Raw genomic sequence first — 15,134 nt, forward strand, 5'->3', positions numbered from 1 at the left:
CACAGTCAAGAAGTTTGCAACCCATGGCACTGTAGCTAATCTCCCTGGTCGTGGACGGAAGAGAAAAATTGATGAAAGGTTGCAACGCAGGATAGTCCGGATGGTGGATAAGTAGCCCCAAACAAGTTCCAAAGGAATGCAAGCTGTCCTGCAGGCTCAGGGAGCATCAGTGTCAGCGCGAACTATCTGTCGACATTTAAATGAAATGGCAGGAGACCCAGGAGGACCCCACTGCTGACACAGAGACATAAAAAAGCAAGATTACAGTTTGCCAAAATGTACTTGAGTAAGCCAAAATCCTTCTGGGAAAACTTCTTGTGGACAGATGAGACCAAGATAGAGCTTTTTGGTAAAGCACATCATTCTACTGTTTACCGAAAACGAAATGAGGCCTACAAAGAAAAGAACACAGTACCTACAGTGAAATATGGTGGAGGTTCAATGATGTTTTGGGGTTGTTTTGCTGCCTCTGGCACTGGGTGCCTTGAATGTGTGCAAGGCATCATGAAATCTGAGGATTACCAAAGGATTTTGGGTCGCACTGTAGAGCCCAGTGTCAGAAAGCTGGGTTTGCGTCCGAGATCTTGGGTCTTCCAGCAGGACAATGACCCCAAACATACGTCAAAAAGCACCCAGAATGGATGGCAAGAAAGCGCTGGAGAGTTCTGAAGTGGCCAGCAATGAGTCCAGAACTGAATCCCATTGAACACCTGTGGAGAGATCTTAAAATTGCTGTTGGGAAAAGGCGCCCTTCCAATAAGAGAGACCTGGAGCAGTTTGCAAAGGAAGAGTGGTCCAAAATTCTGGGTGAGAGGTATAAGAAGCTTATTGATGGTTATAGGAAGCGACTGATTTCAGTTATTTTTTCCAAAGGGTGTGCAACCAAATATTAAGTTAAGGGTGCCAATAATAAAATATTAAGTTAAGGGTGCCAACCTGGGTGTCCTCTTAGATTCACAGCTCTCCTTAGAAGATCATATAGGAGCTGTGACTAGAGGGGCCTTCGCCCAGGTTCGTCTGGTGCGCCAGTTGCAACCCTATCTGGACCTGGATGCCTTGCGTACAGTCACCCATGCACTTGTGACCTCTCGTCTTGACTACTGCAATGCTCTTTACATGGGGCTGCCCTTGAGAACCACTCGGAAGCTTCAGCTGGTACAGAGTGCAGCTGCACGGGTTCTTTTGGGGGTGTCCCGATACTCCCATATTACACCTCTGCTCCGTGAGCTGCACTGGCTTCCAGTTGCCTTCCGAGTGAAATTCAAGGTGCTGGTGATGACATAGAAAGCCCTACATGGCATGGGTCCGGATTACCTACGGGAGCACCTACTGCCGGCGTCAACATCCCTCTGTCCTGTACGTTCCCACAGAGAGGGCCTCCTCAGGGTACCACCGGTCAGAGAATGTCGGCTGGTGACCCCCAGGGGGAGAGCATTCTCGGTGGGTGCACCAATCCTTTGGAACCGCTTACCAGCTGAACTCCGGATGGCCCCCGACCTTCGCTTGTTCCGGCGTGATCTAAAAACTTATCTATTCGAACAAGCCGGCCTGGCCTGATGGATTTGGGTTTTAAAATTATTTAACTAATGTATTCTTATTTTATTGCCCTGTACACCGCCCTGAGTCCTTCAGGAGAAGGGCGGTATATAAATCAAATAAATAAATAAATAAATAAATAAATTTTGTCCAGCCCATTTTTGGAGTTTTGTTTGACATTATGTCCAATTTGCTTTTTTCCCTCCCTTTTTTTGTTGTGTTCCAATACACACAAAGGGAATAAACCTGTGTGTAGCAAAACATGTGTTCCTGCAATACTTTTCTGTGAGAAATACTTGATTTTCTGGAAAAATTTCTGGGGTGCCAACAATTTCGGCCATGACTGTATGTACTAATATCAAAAATTATGGTTCCTTGCATTTGTCTAGAGTCTAGACAAACAAAGTGACAATGTCTTTACTTTTTACATACACATATACAAAATTTTATATCTATCTGTAATTTTTTTCTCCAACAGTCATGAACGCAGGAATGAGGAAATACTTTTTACAAGCCAATGATCAGCAAGACTTAGTTGAATGGGTAAATGTCCTGAACAAAGCTACCAAAATCACAGTAAGTGATCTTTTTTTAATTCTAGGATTATTCTGCATAGGGTCTCGTTATAATGGGATAAATATAAGAATTTTCATTTGTATTTCAGGTTTATATTATTTTGGCGGATTAAGATAGTAATTTCCAACCTCTCTGGAGCAGGAGGGCACACTTAACATTTTGAAGGCACGTTGTGGGCATTCAAAAAGAAAAAAGGCTGCTATGGGAACTTGCCCATTTGCAAAAAGTTACACCACTCTCAAAGCACTCATTATTTTTTTGAGCAGTGGTATTTATTTATAAGCAAAGCTTGGCTTTTAGAATTTTTTTTCTGTTCTATTAATAACAACTCAATTCTGAATCTCATGACCTACTAGGAGAAGGGTTTATGAATGGAGGAATTAACAGTATTCTGAAATTTAGTCTCATTCTGCTTTGTTTTGGGAGAATCATCTTGCTGACAGAATTAGATGGAGTTAACCTGTTGACATTCAATTAGATAGTAAAAAAAAGAATAGCACAATTAAAAAGCAGAGTAGGACAAGGGTTCTAGCAGTCAAGAAGGTAGACTTAAGGAAATTCATTAAGATACCATGTTGAGATCCCGGGTTAGGAATTTGTTGAACTCTTTTATGTATTAGTCACCATGCTTGGATCTCAGTAAGCCACAGAAATGGAACATCAGATTCTATACTTGTGCTATTATATGGACCTGCAAATCACAGCTATATGAAAGCAAATATTACTTAAAAACTACTTGATAAATAGCAATAGCCCATAAACTTATGTACTGCTTCACAGTGCTTTACAGCCCTCTGTAAGCAGTTTACAGAGTCAGCATATTGCCCCCAACAACCTGGCTTCTCATTTTACTGACCTCGGAAGGGTGGAAAGCTGAGTCAACCTTGAGCTGGTGAGAATCGAAGTGCATTCTAACCACTGCACCACCACAGCTCCTATGACAAAGTCAATCAGTCTTAGATATCAATGTTCAGCATTTTAGAAAAGAAAACATTTGCTCAGTCAGGTAAAAATAGTTTTGATTGGAAGATCTTTCAGTCCAACTAAACATCCTTTGGTAGAGAAATTATGTTTCTTATCGTGCTTGTTGTTACGAAGGAACTTTCTGTTTTGTTTGAAAGCATCTTGATATCATACGCAAGAATAGCTGCATCTGTACCTCACACAATGAAATTAGAAAAATTTAGGTTCTATGAGAAATAGGTGTAGTTTTGTTTGTTTTTGAATTTCTAAAAAAAACAACCCTGCATTTGTTGTTGTTGAGCCCTTTAAAATAAAACCAACAGAAACCGTGAAAAAAATGATTTTAAAAGAATGTGAAAGAATTTCTTGCATCAATATTTATTTTAGTAAGTGATGGATAAATATACCATGTGACTTTCTTCACTATTGTTTCTGAACAATATTTCTATGCCATTTTTATTTATTTTTTCTGAAAATCTGCCTCATCCTGGTAAAAGAATGAAATCCTAAAAATAATCAGTAGGAAATTTAAGACTTTCCAGCTCAGCTAAGTTATTAAAGAACCTTATGGGAAACTATTAAAATATTTAGCTATATACATAGCTTTTTTAAAGCATCATTTAATAGATAGGAAAGTAAGTAATTTAACCATGTCTTAAGAAAGAGATCCAAAAGGGATACAGGAAATGATGAGCATTTGTCTCATTTCTCTCACTTGTGAGTAATTACCGTATATACTTGAGTATAAGCCGACTCGAGTATAAGCCGAGACCCCCAATTTCACCCCCCAAAACTGGAAAAAGTTATTGACTCGAGTATAAGCCGATCCGCCGTTCTGCAAGCCTCCGCCGCCGGCGGAGGCTGGATCCGCGCTCTGCAAGCCTCTGCCGCCAGCAGAGGCTCGATCCGCCATTTTGCAAGCCTGAATACACAGGAATACCCTGTGTGGCCGCGGCTCTCGGGGAAGCCCTGGCTGTCCGCTTCCTCGCTCCACGCTGCCATTCGGGGCCCGCGCGTTCCCCGGGCAAATTGCGGCGCCCAGCAGGCGAGGAAACACACCCGCTCCAGTCGCCCCCCCCTTCCCTCAGGAGACGCGAAGCAAGTGACCGCCCGGAGCTTACCGAGGACTTGCGCGCGGCCGAGGCTTCGGTGCTTCCAGGATCGCGCGCACCTCTCCCAAGCCGCCGCCGTCCAGAGACCTGCCGAAGTTTGGGGAGGTTTGGGGAGGTGCGCGCGCACCTCCCCAAACCTCCCCAAACTTCGGCAGGTCTCCGGACGGCGGTGGCTTGGGAGAGGTGCGCGCGATCCCGGAAGCACCGAAGCCTCGGCCGCGCACAAGTCCTCGGTAAGTTTTTTTGTTGACTGGAGTATAAGCCGAAGTGGAATTTTTCAGCCCAAAAAGTGGGCTGAAAAATTCGGCTTATACTCAAGTATATACGGTAAACTAGATAAGAATAGTTAAATTCTGAGAGAGCCTGATTTAGAAGATACATTTCCGTTCAGTATTTTTATAATGTTCTATTTTCAGGTACCAAAGCAGGTTGACTCATTGTGTCATACTGATAATGCATTGCGTCATTCTGAAAATTTGGGAATAAGAAAACAAATGTCTTACAGAACAGAAATTGTTGGTGGTGTTCCCATAATCACTCCTACTCAGGTAATAATGCCAGCTCCAATATATAGATAATAGATATATTATTGGAATGTCGGGCTTTCTATTGATGTGTAGAGACAGTGGATTTGCAAACAAGTTGAACCTGAAAAGGGGAAAAAATTGTCAAGATACCTCATTGCCAGATTTTTGCAGTAGTTAAGATGCCTCTTAATTTTCATATTAGAAGAAAAAATAGTTCTTAGATGGAAAGTTTTAGTTTGCCCATATTTGCCAACTTCTTCAGCTTATAATATGCTGCCTTCAGTGAAAGGAGGAAACTGACTAAATTGAGCTTGTTCTTCATATCCCCTAGTCAATGTGAAACTTATTGTATGTGTGTGGTTGCATGTGGTATTCTTTGAATTGTAGCTATATTGTGTTTTGGATCTTTGTGCAACTCAGTTAATAGGCTCACTTACTTGTGTGATAAGTTAGAATTTGAAAAGCAGTTTTTGAAGGTTATTTATCAGATTTTGTGATGGAAAATGAAATAGTTGAGCCCTATATTTGAGGTGGACCACGGATGTAATTCTAGAACAAGACAAGAAACTTTGTCCCCAGTATCTTTAAAATGTTTGATTTGCTTTCCAGTATACATTTATCTAGTGAAAATAATTTTTATACCATTTGTTTGATGTGAAACATGGATGAAAGGATCATAGCTGTATAAATCTGATTCTCTAGATTTAGAAGCAAAACCAACTTTCTTTTCTTTATTTATTCTAAATTACCTTGTTTATTTTTTCTAGAAAGAAGAGAGAAATGAATGTGGTGAAACTGATAAAAGCTACTTGAAACGGTCCCAAAGCCATCTTCCATACTTTACTACTAAGTATCCTCCAGACAATCCGGTTATCAAAGCAGGCTACTGTGTTAAACAGGGAGCAGTGGTAAGCAGATAGAGTACATTTTGAGGTTAATAAAATCTGTTATATGGTATATAATGCAAAGGTTGTTTTTTTTAACCCATGTAGAACAGATTCCCTAAAACACTAAAGAAAGAATGTTGGAGACAAAAGGTTGAGGAAAGAGAAAAAGTTAAGGCAATATTAGCTATAAGTGTTTTGATAACTTCTTGAAGAAAGGTTCTTGGAATTATTTCAATTGAGTTGTTTACCTGCAGTTAAGGTTTTTTTTTAAAAAAATTCAAGACTAGGCTTTTTCAAATTCAAGGCTTTGTTTCAGGTATCTCTGATATTTCTGCACTGATTCAGCTGATATTCTATTTTTTCAAATATGTGAGCAATAATCTATTTTGCTAACAGGGATAGAATAGAATAGAATAGAATAGAATAGAATAGAATAGAATAGAATAGAATAGAATAGAATAGAATAGAATAGAATAGAATAGAATAATAACTTTATTGTCACTTTGAATGTACACTAATCAGCATACATTAAAATGAAATTTCGTTTCATTCAGCTCTCAAAGGGGCACCACCTCCAATACACACTTCATAAATATGACAAAAATAAATATATAAATACAGAATTATATTATTGTAATATATACTAGAGGTGAAAATAGGACCATAGATAATCAACTTGAAATTATCTCTATAATGAATTTTTAGTATATTTTCCTCGCATATTATCACTCACTATCCAAAGGTGGAGCTGTATAGTGTACAGCAGTGTGCATCATGAATTGCTGTGTATAATATAATGTATAGAAACTTTGCCACATTAAGAATTTTGACAATAGCATAATATAAAATAGTTCTTAATTTGACTTCCATTTGATGCCAAATGGGAGTCCAAGAAAGGACTTGAAAGGACTAGCAACAGCTGCTGCGGAGGACAAATTGCTGTTTAGCTCCGATACTGGATATAAAGATGCCTTTCCCTGTCTCAACATTGAACTGATTAGTGTACTGTGTCCCAACCTTGGGAACTCTGTGGCATTCAATTCTTCGGATTCTTAGCAGTGGCCATCCTGGCTGGGGAATTTTGGATGTTGATTTCAGCAAACAATTTGTTTTTTTGTTTTGCTCCTGTTGTGGAAGAGGGCACATTGTAATGGATAACTCTTGCAATCACACCTCAACTGGAGAATGAACTATCTTTTTTCTAGTTGCTCTAGTTGTATAGTGCACAGTCAGCTTTTCCTGCTCATTTAGAGTCATTTTCATATAATGAATACCATAAAGGTGTGCAATATTTGAACTCAGTGGGAACATCCTTGCTATACCCATGTTGAATCAGAAAAATGTTTCTGATTTAAGGAGCTAGACCTGAAAATATTGCACAGAATGCTAAGATGAGAAAAGCAACACTTTTCTTGATAGAAATCCTAAAACCCTGTGAATAAACAATGAATAAACTAAAAATAACATATGCTTCTTTAAAATATATTTTAATTACATTATTAAATTTTTGTTTGTATACATAGATGAAGAACTGGAAAAGAAGATATTTCCAGCTTGATGAAAACTCAATTGGCTATTTTAAATCAGAACTAGTAGGTATTCATTTATATGTATTTGATTGAAAACTTGACCAAATGTGTTGATGCATAATTGCTTTGCTTCCGTTATCTTGATAGAAAATTCAGTCTTTAGAATTGGAATTTAGAACATAATTGTCTTTGTATCCACTGCCTTTAATTGGAAGACATTATAATGTATAATGAATACATTACAGATTCCAATATAATGATACTACTGTCAGTTTTAATGTGGATTTACTAGTGGAGTTATCGCTTTCTATACATAACCTATTGATCTGAATAAGTAATAGTGAATAAGTCATGTTTCTAAGATATAAAATAAGACAAATGTGAATTCTTAATAAATACATACATGTATGCACTTATTTCTTTTTCTGTTATGCACACTGATTTTATTCTGGATTAAAGATAAAAGTTTTAATTTAGACCAGTTCTTTTATCTATCTATTCAAGTTTGAACTAAGCTGTGGTGGTGCAGTGGTTAGAATGCAGTACTGCAGGCTAGCTCACTGCTCACTCCAGGAGTTCGATTCTGAATAGCTCAAGGTTGACTCAGCCTTCCATCCTTCAAAAGTCGGTAAAGTGAGGACCCAAATTGTTAGGGTAAATAGGCTGACTTCTGTAAACCACTTAGGGCTGTAAAGCACTATGAAGCAGTGTATAAGTGCTATTGCTATAATGCCAATTTTTAGAATTGCATTAAATAGGTACGCCTCGTTATTTCATAGGTACTCCTCATTGTTTCATGCCAGTGGATAATTAAAACACAGAATGAGCAACTTTGAGAAAATAAAGTCAGAAAGATGTATTAAAAGAGACAGATATTAAGTTACAGAAATTTCAACGACTGGATTACTTTAATTTTATAACCCAATTTACCGTGTTTTTCCCAAAAATAAGACCCAACCAGAAGATAAGCAATAGCATGATTTTTCAGGATGCTCGTAATAAACATTGGATGTTTTTGCTTTCACAATAAGCCACAGAAAAATAAGCCCCAGTTAAGATCATCAGCCAGATAGATGTATTTTGTACTGTATTTCCCCGAATATAAGCTCTAACTAGAAAATTAACTCCAATGAGTCTTTTAGAGCAAATATTAATATAAGACTCAGCTTTATTTTTGGGAAAACACGGTATCCTTTATTGTTTAGGGCAGAGACCCTTTTATTTGCTTTTAATGCTCCTTCTATGAACCATGTACTCCCTGCTTATTCTCTAAACAACAGAAGGATTCTTAGGTGTGTGTTCATGTTTGCCCAGGTCTCTCCTAGATCCTTATGAAGTAGTGAGCCTATGATTTTTTATGTACTCCCATATTTAGAAGCTGTCCCCTGTATTGCATATATGTAAAGTATACGAAAAATACTTCAAACAGAACCACACACCAAAGCCTGTAAGATATATGAAACCCTTTACTGCAGATAATAAAGCCTGACCTATATTTACCAACCAGGAATAATTGAACCAGAGATAATAAGGATGGTTTAAAATGGTGGATTTTTTTTCCTTAAAAAAGATAGAAGGCAGTTTTAAAAGACACTAAATTAGAATATTAGAAAAATGTCCACTCCCTTTAACCCTAGTTTCTTAGTACTAGAGACAACCAATCTTGTTAATTTAAAACACTGGAACATTTTCAAATAAAAAAGATTTAATTTGTTTTGTATTAATAATATATTTGAATATACTTTCTAAACAATGTTGCATGTCGTATTGATTTACAACTGAACACAGCATTATACTGTATACTCTGATCTTGTGACTATTGCTGATGACAGTTTGTAAAGTTAAGTATGAAAAATGTAGACTTGTGCATATGGCTGGGGTTTTTATTCTTTTGCCCTTTTAATTTTTGTTTGTGTTTTACACAGTTTGATCAGCTTTAGTCTCAAAAATTTCCATGACAGATAAGTAGCAATAAAGGTGTAATAATTATTTGTAGACCAGTGTTTTTATTTTTAGATTTCAGGGTATAAATACTTTAGATGAATAATAACACATTTTTCTCCAGTGTAGATAATATTGTCATGTAGGTTGGTCTTCCTATTATCTGCAGTGGGTAAGAGTTTGCAATTAGCTTTGCATAATTGTCCTTACAAGGGAAAAAGGACTCCGCTTTCCAGTTCTCCTTTGAAACATCGTTCACGCCATGATGAAGTACAGACTCTTTTTTAACAGACTTTCTTATTCATTCTACCCTCTGTTTAGATAATTAGGGTGAGAAGAATCCAGCTGGATAACAACAAAAAAAGTCTGGAGTCCTCAACTTACAACAGTTCATTTAGTCACTATTCAAAGTTACGACACTGAAAAAAGTGACATGACTGTTTTTCACAGTTACGACCTTTGCAGCAGCCTCATCACCATGTAATCAAAATTTAGACGCTTGGCAACTGGTTCATATTTATGACTGTTGCGGTGTCCCAAGATCTTGTGATCACTTTTTGTGACCTTCTGGCAAGCAAAGTCAACGGGGGAAGCCAGATTCACTTAACTGCAGTGATTCACTTAACAACTGAGGCAAGAAAGGTTGTAAAAAGGGGCAAATTTCACTTAAAAATGTCTCAGCCACAGGAATTTTGGGTTCAATTGCGGTCATATGTTGAAGACTCCCGGCATTAGAACCGTGTAGGATAGGGAAGACTAACAGATGGAGACGTTTTCTGTCTGAGCAGGTGAATATTATTCAATATTGCCAGGTTGTTTGCCTGAAGAAATGATAGAGAATTTTGAGTCTTAAAGTAGGAGCATGCCTTTCAGTCATTGCAGAGCATTCTCTGTTACTCCTCCATGATTGCATCAACTCACTTACTTTTTGAAGGGGACACTTCATTGACTTCTCCTTACAGGCTCTTAGAACTTAATGGTTTTTCAGCAGGATTGGCGCTCTGATTCAGTAATCTTACAATTGACCCTTTCTTTCTATCAAGGGGGAACATATTTCAACCTTCATTTTGCCATCTGAAGGTGGAAGAATGGTCTAAGTTGGCTAATAATTAAGGAGCATCTCAGAAAGGGGGTTTCATGATTCAGATTGTGTCTCATCCACCATTGGTAAGACAATACCCAGCACCATATTATCAAGGTGGATCAAATTGTGTCTCTCTGCTTCTGTTGTGGGGGTGGTGGTACAGCTGATTCCTTGAAGTTTCCCTATCTTTTGTCTTTATGCATTAATGCAGCGGTCCCCAACCTTTCCTAGCTGGGGGGCAGAGAGGAGATGCGGCAGGCATGCACGCAAGCGTGCGCAACTCCATTTGTGCAAAAGGTGGGCATGCATGCCCGCTGCTTGCGCAAGTGGAAGTGTGAGTGTGAGCACCTGCTGCTCATTTAAGTGAAACTGCAAGCATGAGTGTGCACTCGCCCACCACTCACAGAGCCCAGTTCCAAATGCGCCGAGGCCCAGTGGTGGGCTGGGGCCTGGAGTTTGGGAACCCCTGCATTAATGCATGGGTACTGACATTTGTGCTTCAGCAGGGGAACTTCTGTGAATATAGCAAGGGATCCAACTCTAGAATACATGGGCTATTCCCTTTTAGTAAAATATAATTCTGGCTTTAACTTGCTAACACTTTCTGCTGAAGATTGTAAGGACATAATGGGCAAACCATGGACCACCTTGTCCTGCCTTCAAGCCTTTTGCACTGTTCTTTGGAAAAACAATTTTGAGAGTCTATGAAATTTTGTTTAAATCAAATACATCAAATTAAACATGCTTCCAACTTTGAACTTCCTCTGAAAAGGCTATCGTTACTTTCTTCGTTGATTTCACTGCCCATTCCATAGAGGTGCTCAGCTTCATTTTTTTAAAATGAACCTGAAAAGTTACTCAGCCAACTTGCGAGGAATGGTTCTCAACTCTCAGATTGCTTTTAACTGAATATCGGGAATTATGTCTTGCTTTATCGAGTTTGCTGACCAGGTGTGACTTATCTTACGGATTATAATCTCTTAACGTTTAGAAATCTTTTTTATGCTATTAGATGCAGGAAAATGCTTGGATAGGTGTGGGATCATACAAAGCAATTTTCATACCCTTGCCATGTGGGAAAAGAATTGTGCAACTATATAATAGTACCATATATGTACTTTTGCTTTCAGACTTACAAGATTCTGTTGGCCGTAATATTAATACTTGTGGTTTGGGTTTCCTATCTAGACTCCCATGACAGGCTGACACCTTGAATCTTATACAAGAGGTATTAGATTCAGGTTTGCTACTAGCTCTTAAGTGTTCTTTGTTGCTTAAACAGGATGCATGAAAAAAGTATGAAAATTAAGAAATTTCAAGGTAATTAGTTCTTCCTATACAGGTAGTCCTCGACTTACAACAGTTCATTTAATGACCATGCAAAGTTACAATAGCACTGAAAAAAGTGACTTATGACCATTTTTCACACTTACAACCATTGCAGCATCCTCATAGTCACATGATCAAAATTCAGATGCTTGGCAACTGATTCATATTTATGATGGTTGCAGTGTGTCCTGGAGTCATGTGATCCCCTTTTGTGACCTTTGGACAAGCAAAGTCAATGGGGAAGCCAGATCCACTTAACAACCGGGTTACTAATTTAACGATTGTAATGATTCACTTAACAACAATGGCAAGAAAAGTCATAAAATGGGGCAAAATTCACTTAACAAATGTCTCACTTAGCAACAGAAATTTTGGGCTCAGTACAGGACTACCTGTACATGGCTTTACTTGACTATAGGTGTCTATGGGCTACAGAATGAATTATCAATAATAAGTGTTAAGACCAGTTTAGTTAGAAACAATTCTCCAAAGATTTATTCCTAGGGAAGTAAATAGAATTTCAGTGAAGATGTTCAAAACTGTCAAGCTGCAGGCACTTTTTAATAATCAACAGAACATCTTTGAAGCATTTTATACTAAAGCTCAACGCAAATTCCTCCAACAGATAAGCAGGATCTTGATCAGAGTGAAACATTATGATAAAAGAAAAAAATGCTACTACTTAACTGTTTCTGAAAATGTAATTGTAGTCACATTTCTGGCTGTTAACATTTGAAAGAACAGATGAACAGGTTTGCTGTTGAAATATGAAAAGTTTCTGAAGTGTCCTTTTACCACGTTAACTTCATGGAGTTAACAGTGAAGTATTAAGTGTGCACTTGCTTTCCTTTTAGTAACCACATGATGGCGCATAAAAAAGATTTTGAAAGATGATAGTTTGCCAGTTTGAGAAAAAGATCAATACATATTTTATGAGCCATATTTCATGAAAGAAAACAATGTAAAATTTAATATATTTATGCAGTCTTTTATTCTATCAGAAATTAGAATGTTTTCAAATTTGTTCATATGGTTTGCTCTTTTCAGAAATGCTGAAATACTTATTGCTTGCACAAGAATTATCATTAGAACATAACCTGTATACATTAATATGCATCAAAGCCATATTTACATTCATCACTCAACATGGTTAGAAATTTAATATGGCTAATTGTCATAATTTTAATTCCCATTCTATAAAAGAATAGCATGACATTTGACCAAACTGTATTAGTAGTGAATGGATAACCAAAAACATTTACAGCAATTAGAAATGTGTGCTTTTTAAATTCTTGTCCTTGTTCATTTAAACCACCAAGCTAAAGTTCATTTAAACCACCAAGCTAAAGTTCATTTAAACTACCAAGCTAAATACTTTCATTTATATATTTTTCTGATCAAGCATGTATAATAATTTATTATATAATTAAAATATACTTATCACAAACTAAGCTCATTTTTATTCTTTTTTGAATTTAAATAAACCTCTTTTCCTCTAAAACAGAGGTCCCCAACCTTTTGGGCACCAGGGACCGGTTCCGTGGAGAAAGGTTTTTCCACGGACTGGAGGGTGCGTAGTTTTGTATGCTGCTTGCATCCCACAGATGGGGCTTTGCTTGTTGATGTGGACCGGTTGCTGGCATGCCGTGGACTGGTACAAGTTCACGGACTGGGGGTTGGGGACCCCTGCTCTAAAATACATCAAAGTCTTGATGTCAAGGGATGACACATTTTGAAGAGAGGTTACTTAGGGCTGGGAGTTAATATGGGTTCAGAAATTCAGTAGGTAGGTCTAGCCAACCAGTTTTAGCTTGAAATTTAACTGGAAATTAAGTAGGGTTACTCCTGCTTAATACTTAGATGGCAATACTACCAGGAAATCCTTACAAACACCCTGAAAAAGGCTGTTACTTCGGTGAAGAAAACATCTTGGTCAACTTGACTGAAGGGTGTGCTCATTTTCAGAAATGATATCTATCTGAGACATTCCTTGGGAGTTCCATACAGATTGCAATTCTCTTGTTCGGCACATTTGAAAATTATGTGCTCAGATCTTTCTGAAATCTATAGCTGTTAGGCACAATAGTGTCTCTCTAAAAATCACAATGTTTATATTTTGTAGTGCATGAACATTTAAATAATATTTGTCCTTTAAAATTATATATTGCCCTGTTACTTTAAGGAGACCAATAGGATGACCTTAAACTATTATTAAGCTTATAAGTTCCCTCTTCTCTATCTGTTTGGGAAGAAACAGAAACTGTATGTGTAAACCGCTCCTCAATCTGAGTAAGTTATGCAATTGTATTTTCTATGTTCTGTATAAAAAAGGTTTATGATCCTAGTTTCTTTCTGTACAGTGAAAGTGGGTACTTACTGAACCTGCAGATGTATCTGAAATGATATTTGTAGTGTTCCTCATTGCTGGCTCTGACTGGTTAAAGCTACAGGTCAGCAGCAGCTCTCCTACTCCTGCTTTGAACCTTAGTTCTGCTTAGTTACAATTCAGTTTTGTACTTAATAAATAAAAGATTCTTGAAGTGGAAGGGGACATGCAGGTACTCAAGCAAATATCAATCAACTTAGTTCATTTTATGGCTGAATTAGGTTACTGTATTTAACAACAAGCACCTTGGGATATTATTTTAATATATTTGAGTGCTACAATATTTTTTAATATGTATACTATAACTGGATCATTTTAAAAGGTATTTGAATGGGGCGGAGCCAGCTGTCAGAGTGGGCGGATGTGTGAATGGGCTTCTCTATATCACACAACCTCTCACCCAGTGTATGCGGGGGCTTCTCAGAGCCATAGGAGGTCCTGGAGGGACAGCCGAAGTTGTGGGCGTCCCGGAGAACCTACATGAGCGGCGTCCCATGTTGGGGATCCGGAGAAAAACCCGATACAAGCGGATTGGGGAGAAGGAGGCCAGTAATGGCCGACATGAAGATCTGACAGAGGGACGGAACTAGCATCGACTTAGTGGAACAACGGTGGAACGGAGCGGATGAAAAGTAATTCCAAGATTTTTACATTTAAAAAGTGAAAGGGAGCGCTTTTGAAAGAGACGCTGGCTAGAAGAGGGAGCCTTACTGAGAGGGAGCGAGCGGCGAGAGAAGCAATAAGAGATAAGGTGACAGGCGAGAGCAACAAGAAGAAGGAGCCAGGAAGTTAGAAGATCGTAAACTAGCCATGAGATCAGGCGAACTGATAGAAAAGTAATGGGAAAAGATAAGTTTTTGAGTCTTGGAGACTGAACTCTTCAGAAAACGAGTGTGGACTATAAGTAGAAGGTAAGTGAATAGTTTGGACAGACTTTGAAGTTTTGATTTATAAGTCACGGGAGTATAACGGATCCGAGATGGAGAAAGTGACACAGCAACCTTAGGACTGCAGTTTTGATAGTGAGACAATTACTGGCTATTGGCTAAAGAAAAAGATATAAAAGGTGCCACAAATTCGGAGTTGGAAATTTATAATTAAAAGGAAAGTGACTTTGATGGGACAGGAAGATAAAGGTGATATATAAATATAGATAAAAAGACACACATAAATATAAATATATAGACTGCTTGCTATATTTGTGAAATAACTATATTGCTGCGATTGTTGACTGATAGAATTGGATAGAATTGAAATAATCAAT

The 15,134-nt window shown here is 38.0% G+C and overlaps 1 protein-coding gene across 4 annotated transcripts in view; it reads left to right on the forward strand.

Annotated features, from left to right (window-relative positions):
* PLEKHA1 (pleckstrin homology domain containing A1) overlaps positions 1-15,134 on the forward strand; it is a 49,556-nt gene that overhangs the window by 21,987 nt on the left and 12,435 nt on the right. For all 4 annotated transcript variants that reach the window (XM_081328198.1, XM_081328200.1, XM_081328199.1 and 1 more), the window contains exons 5-8: positions 2,015-2,112; positions 4,604-4,735; positions 5,482-5,622; positions 7,125-7,193. In XM_081328198.1, the coding sequence (XP_081184324.1) occupies positions 2,015-2,112; positions 4,604-4,735; positions 5,482-5,622; positions 7,125-7,193 (440 nt within the window). The remainder of the gene's footprint in view (positions 1-2,014; positions 2,113-4,603; positions 4,736-5,481; positions 5,623-7,124; positions 7,194-15,134) is intronic.

Source organism: Vipera berus (genome assembly GCF_964194415.1).
Source record: "Vipera berus genome assembly, chromosome: 5".
NCBI classification, from domain to species: Eukaryota; Metazoa; Chordata; class Lepidosauria; order Squamata; family Viperidae; genus Vipera; species Vipera berus.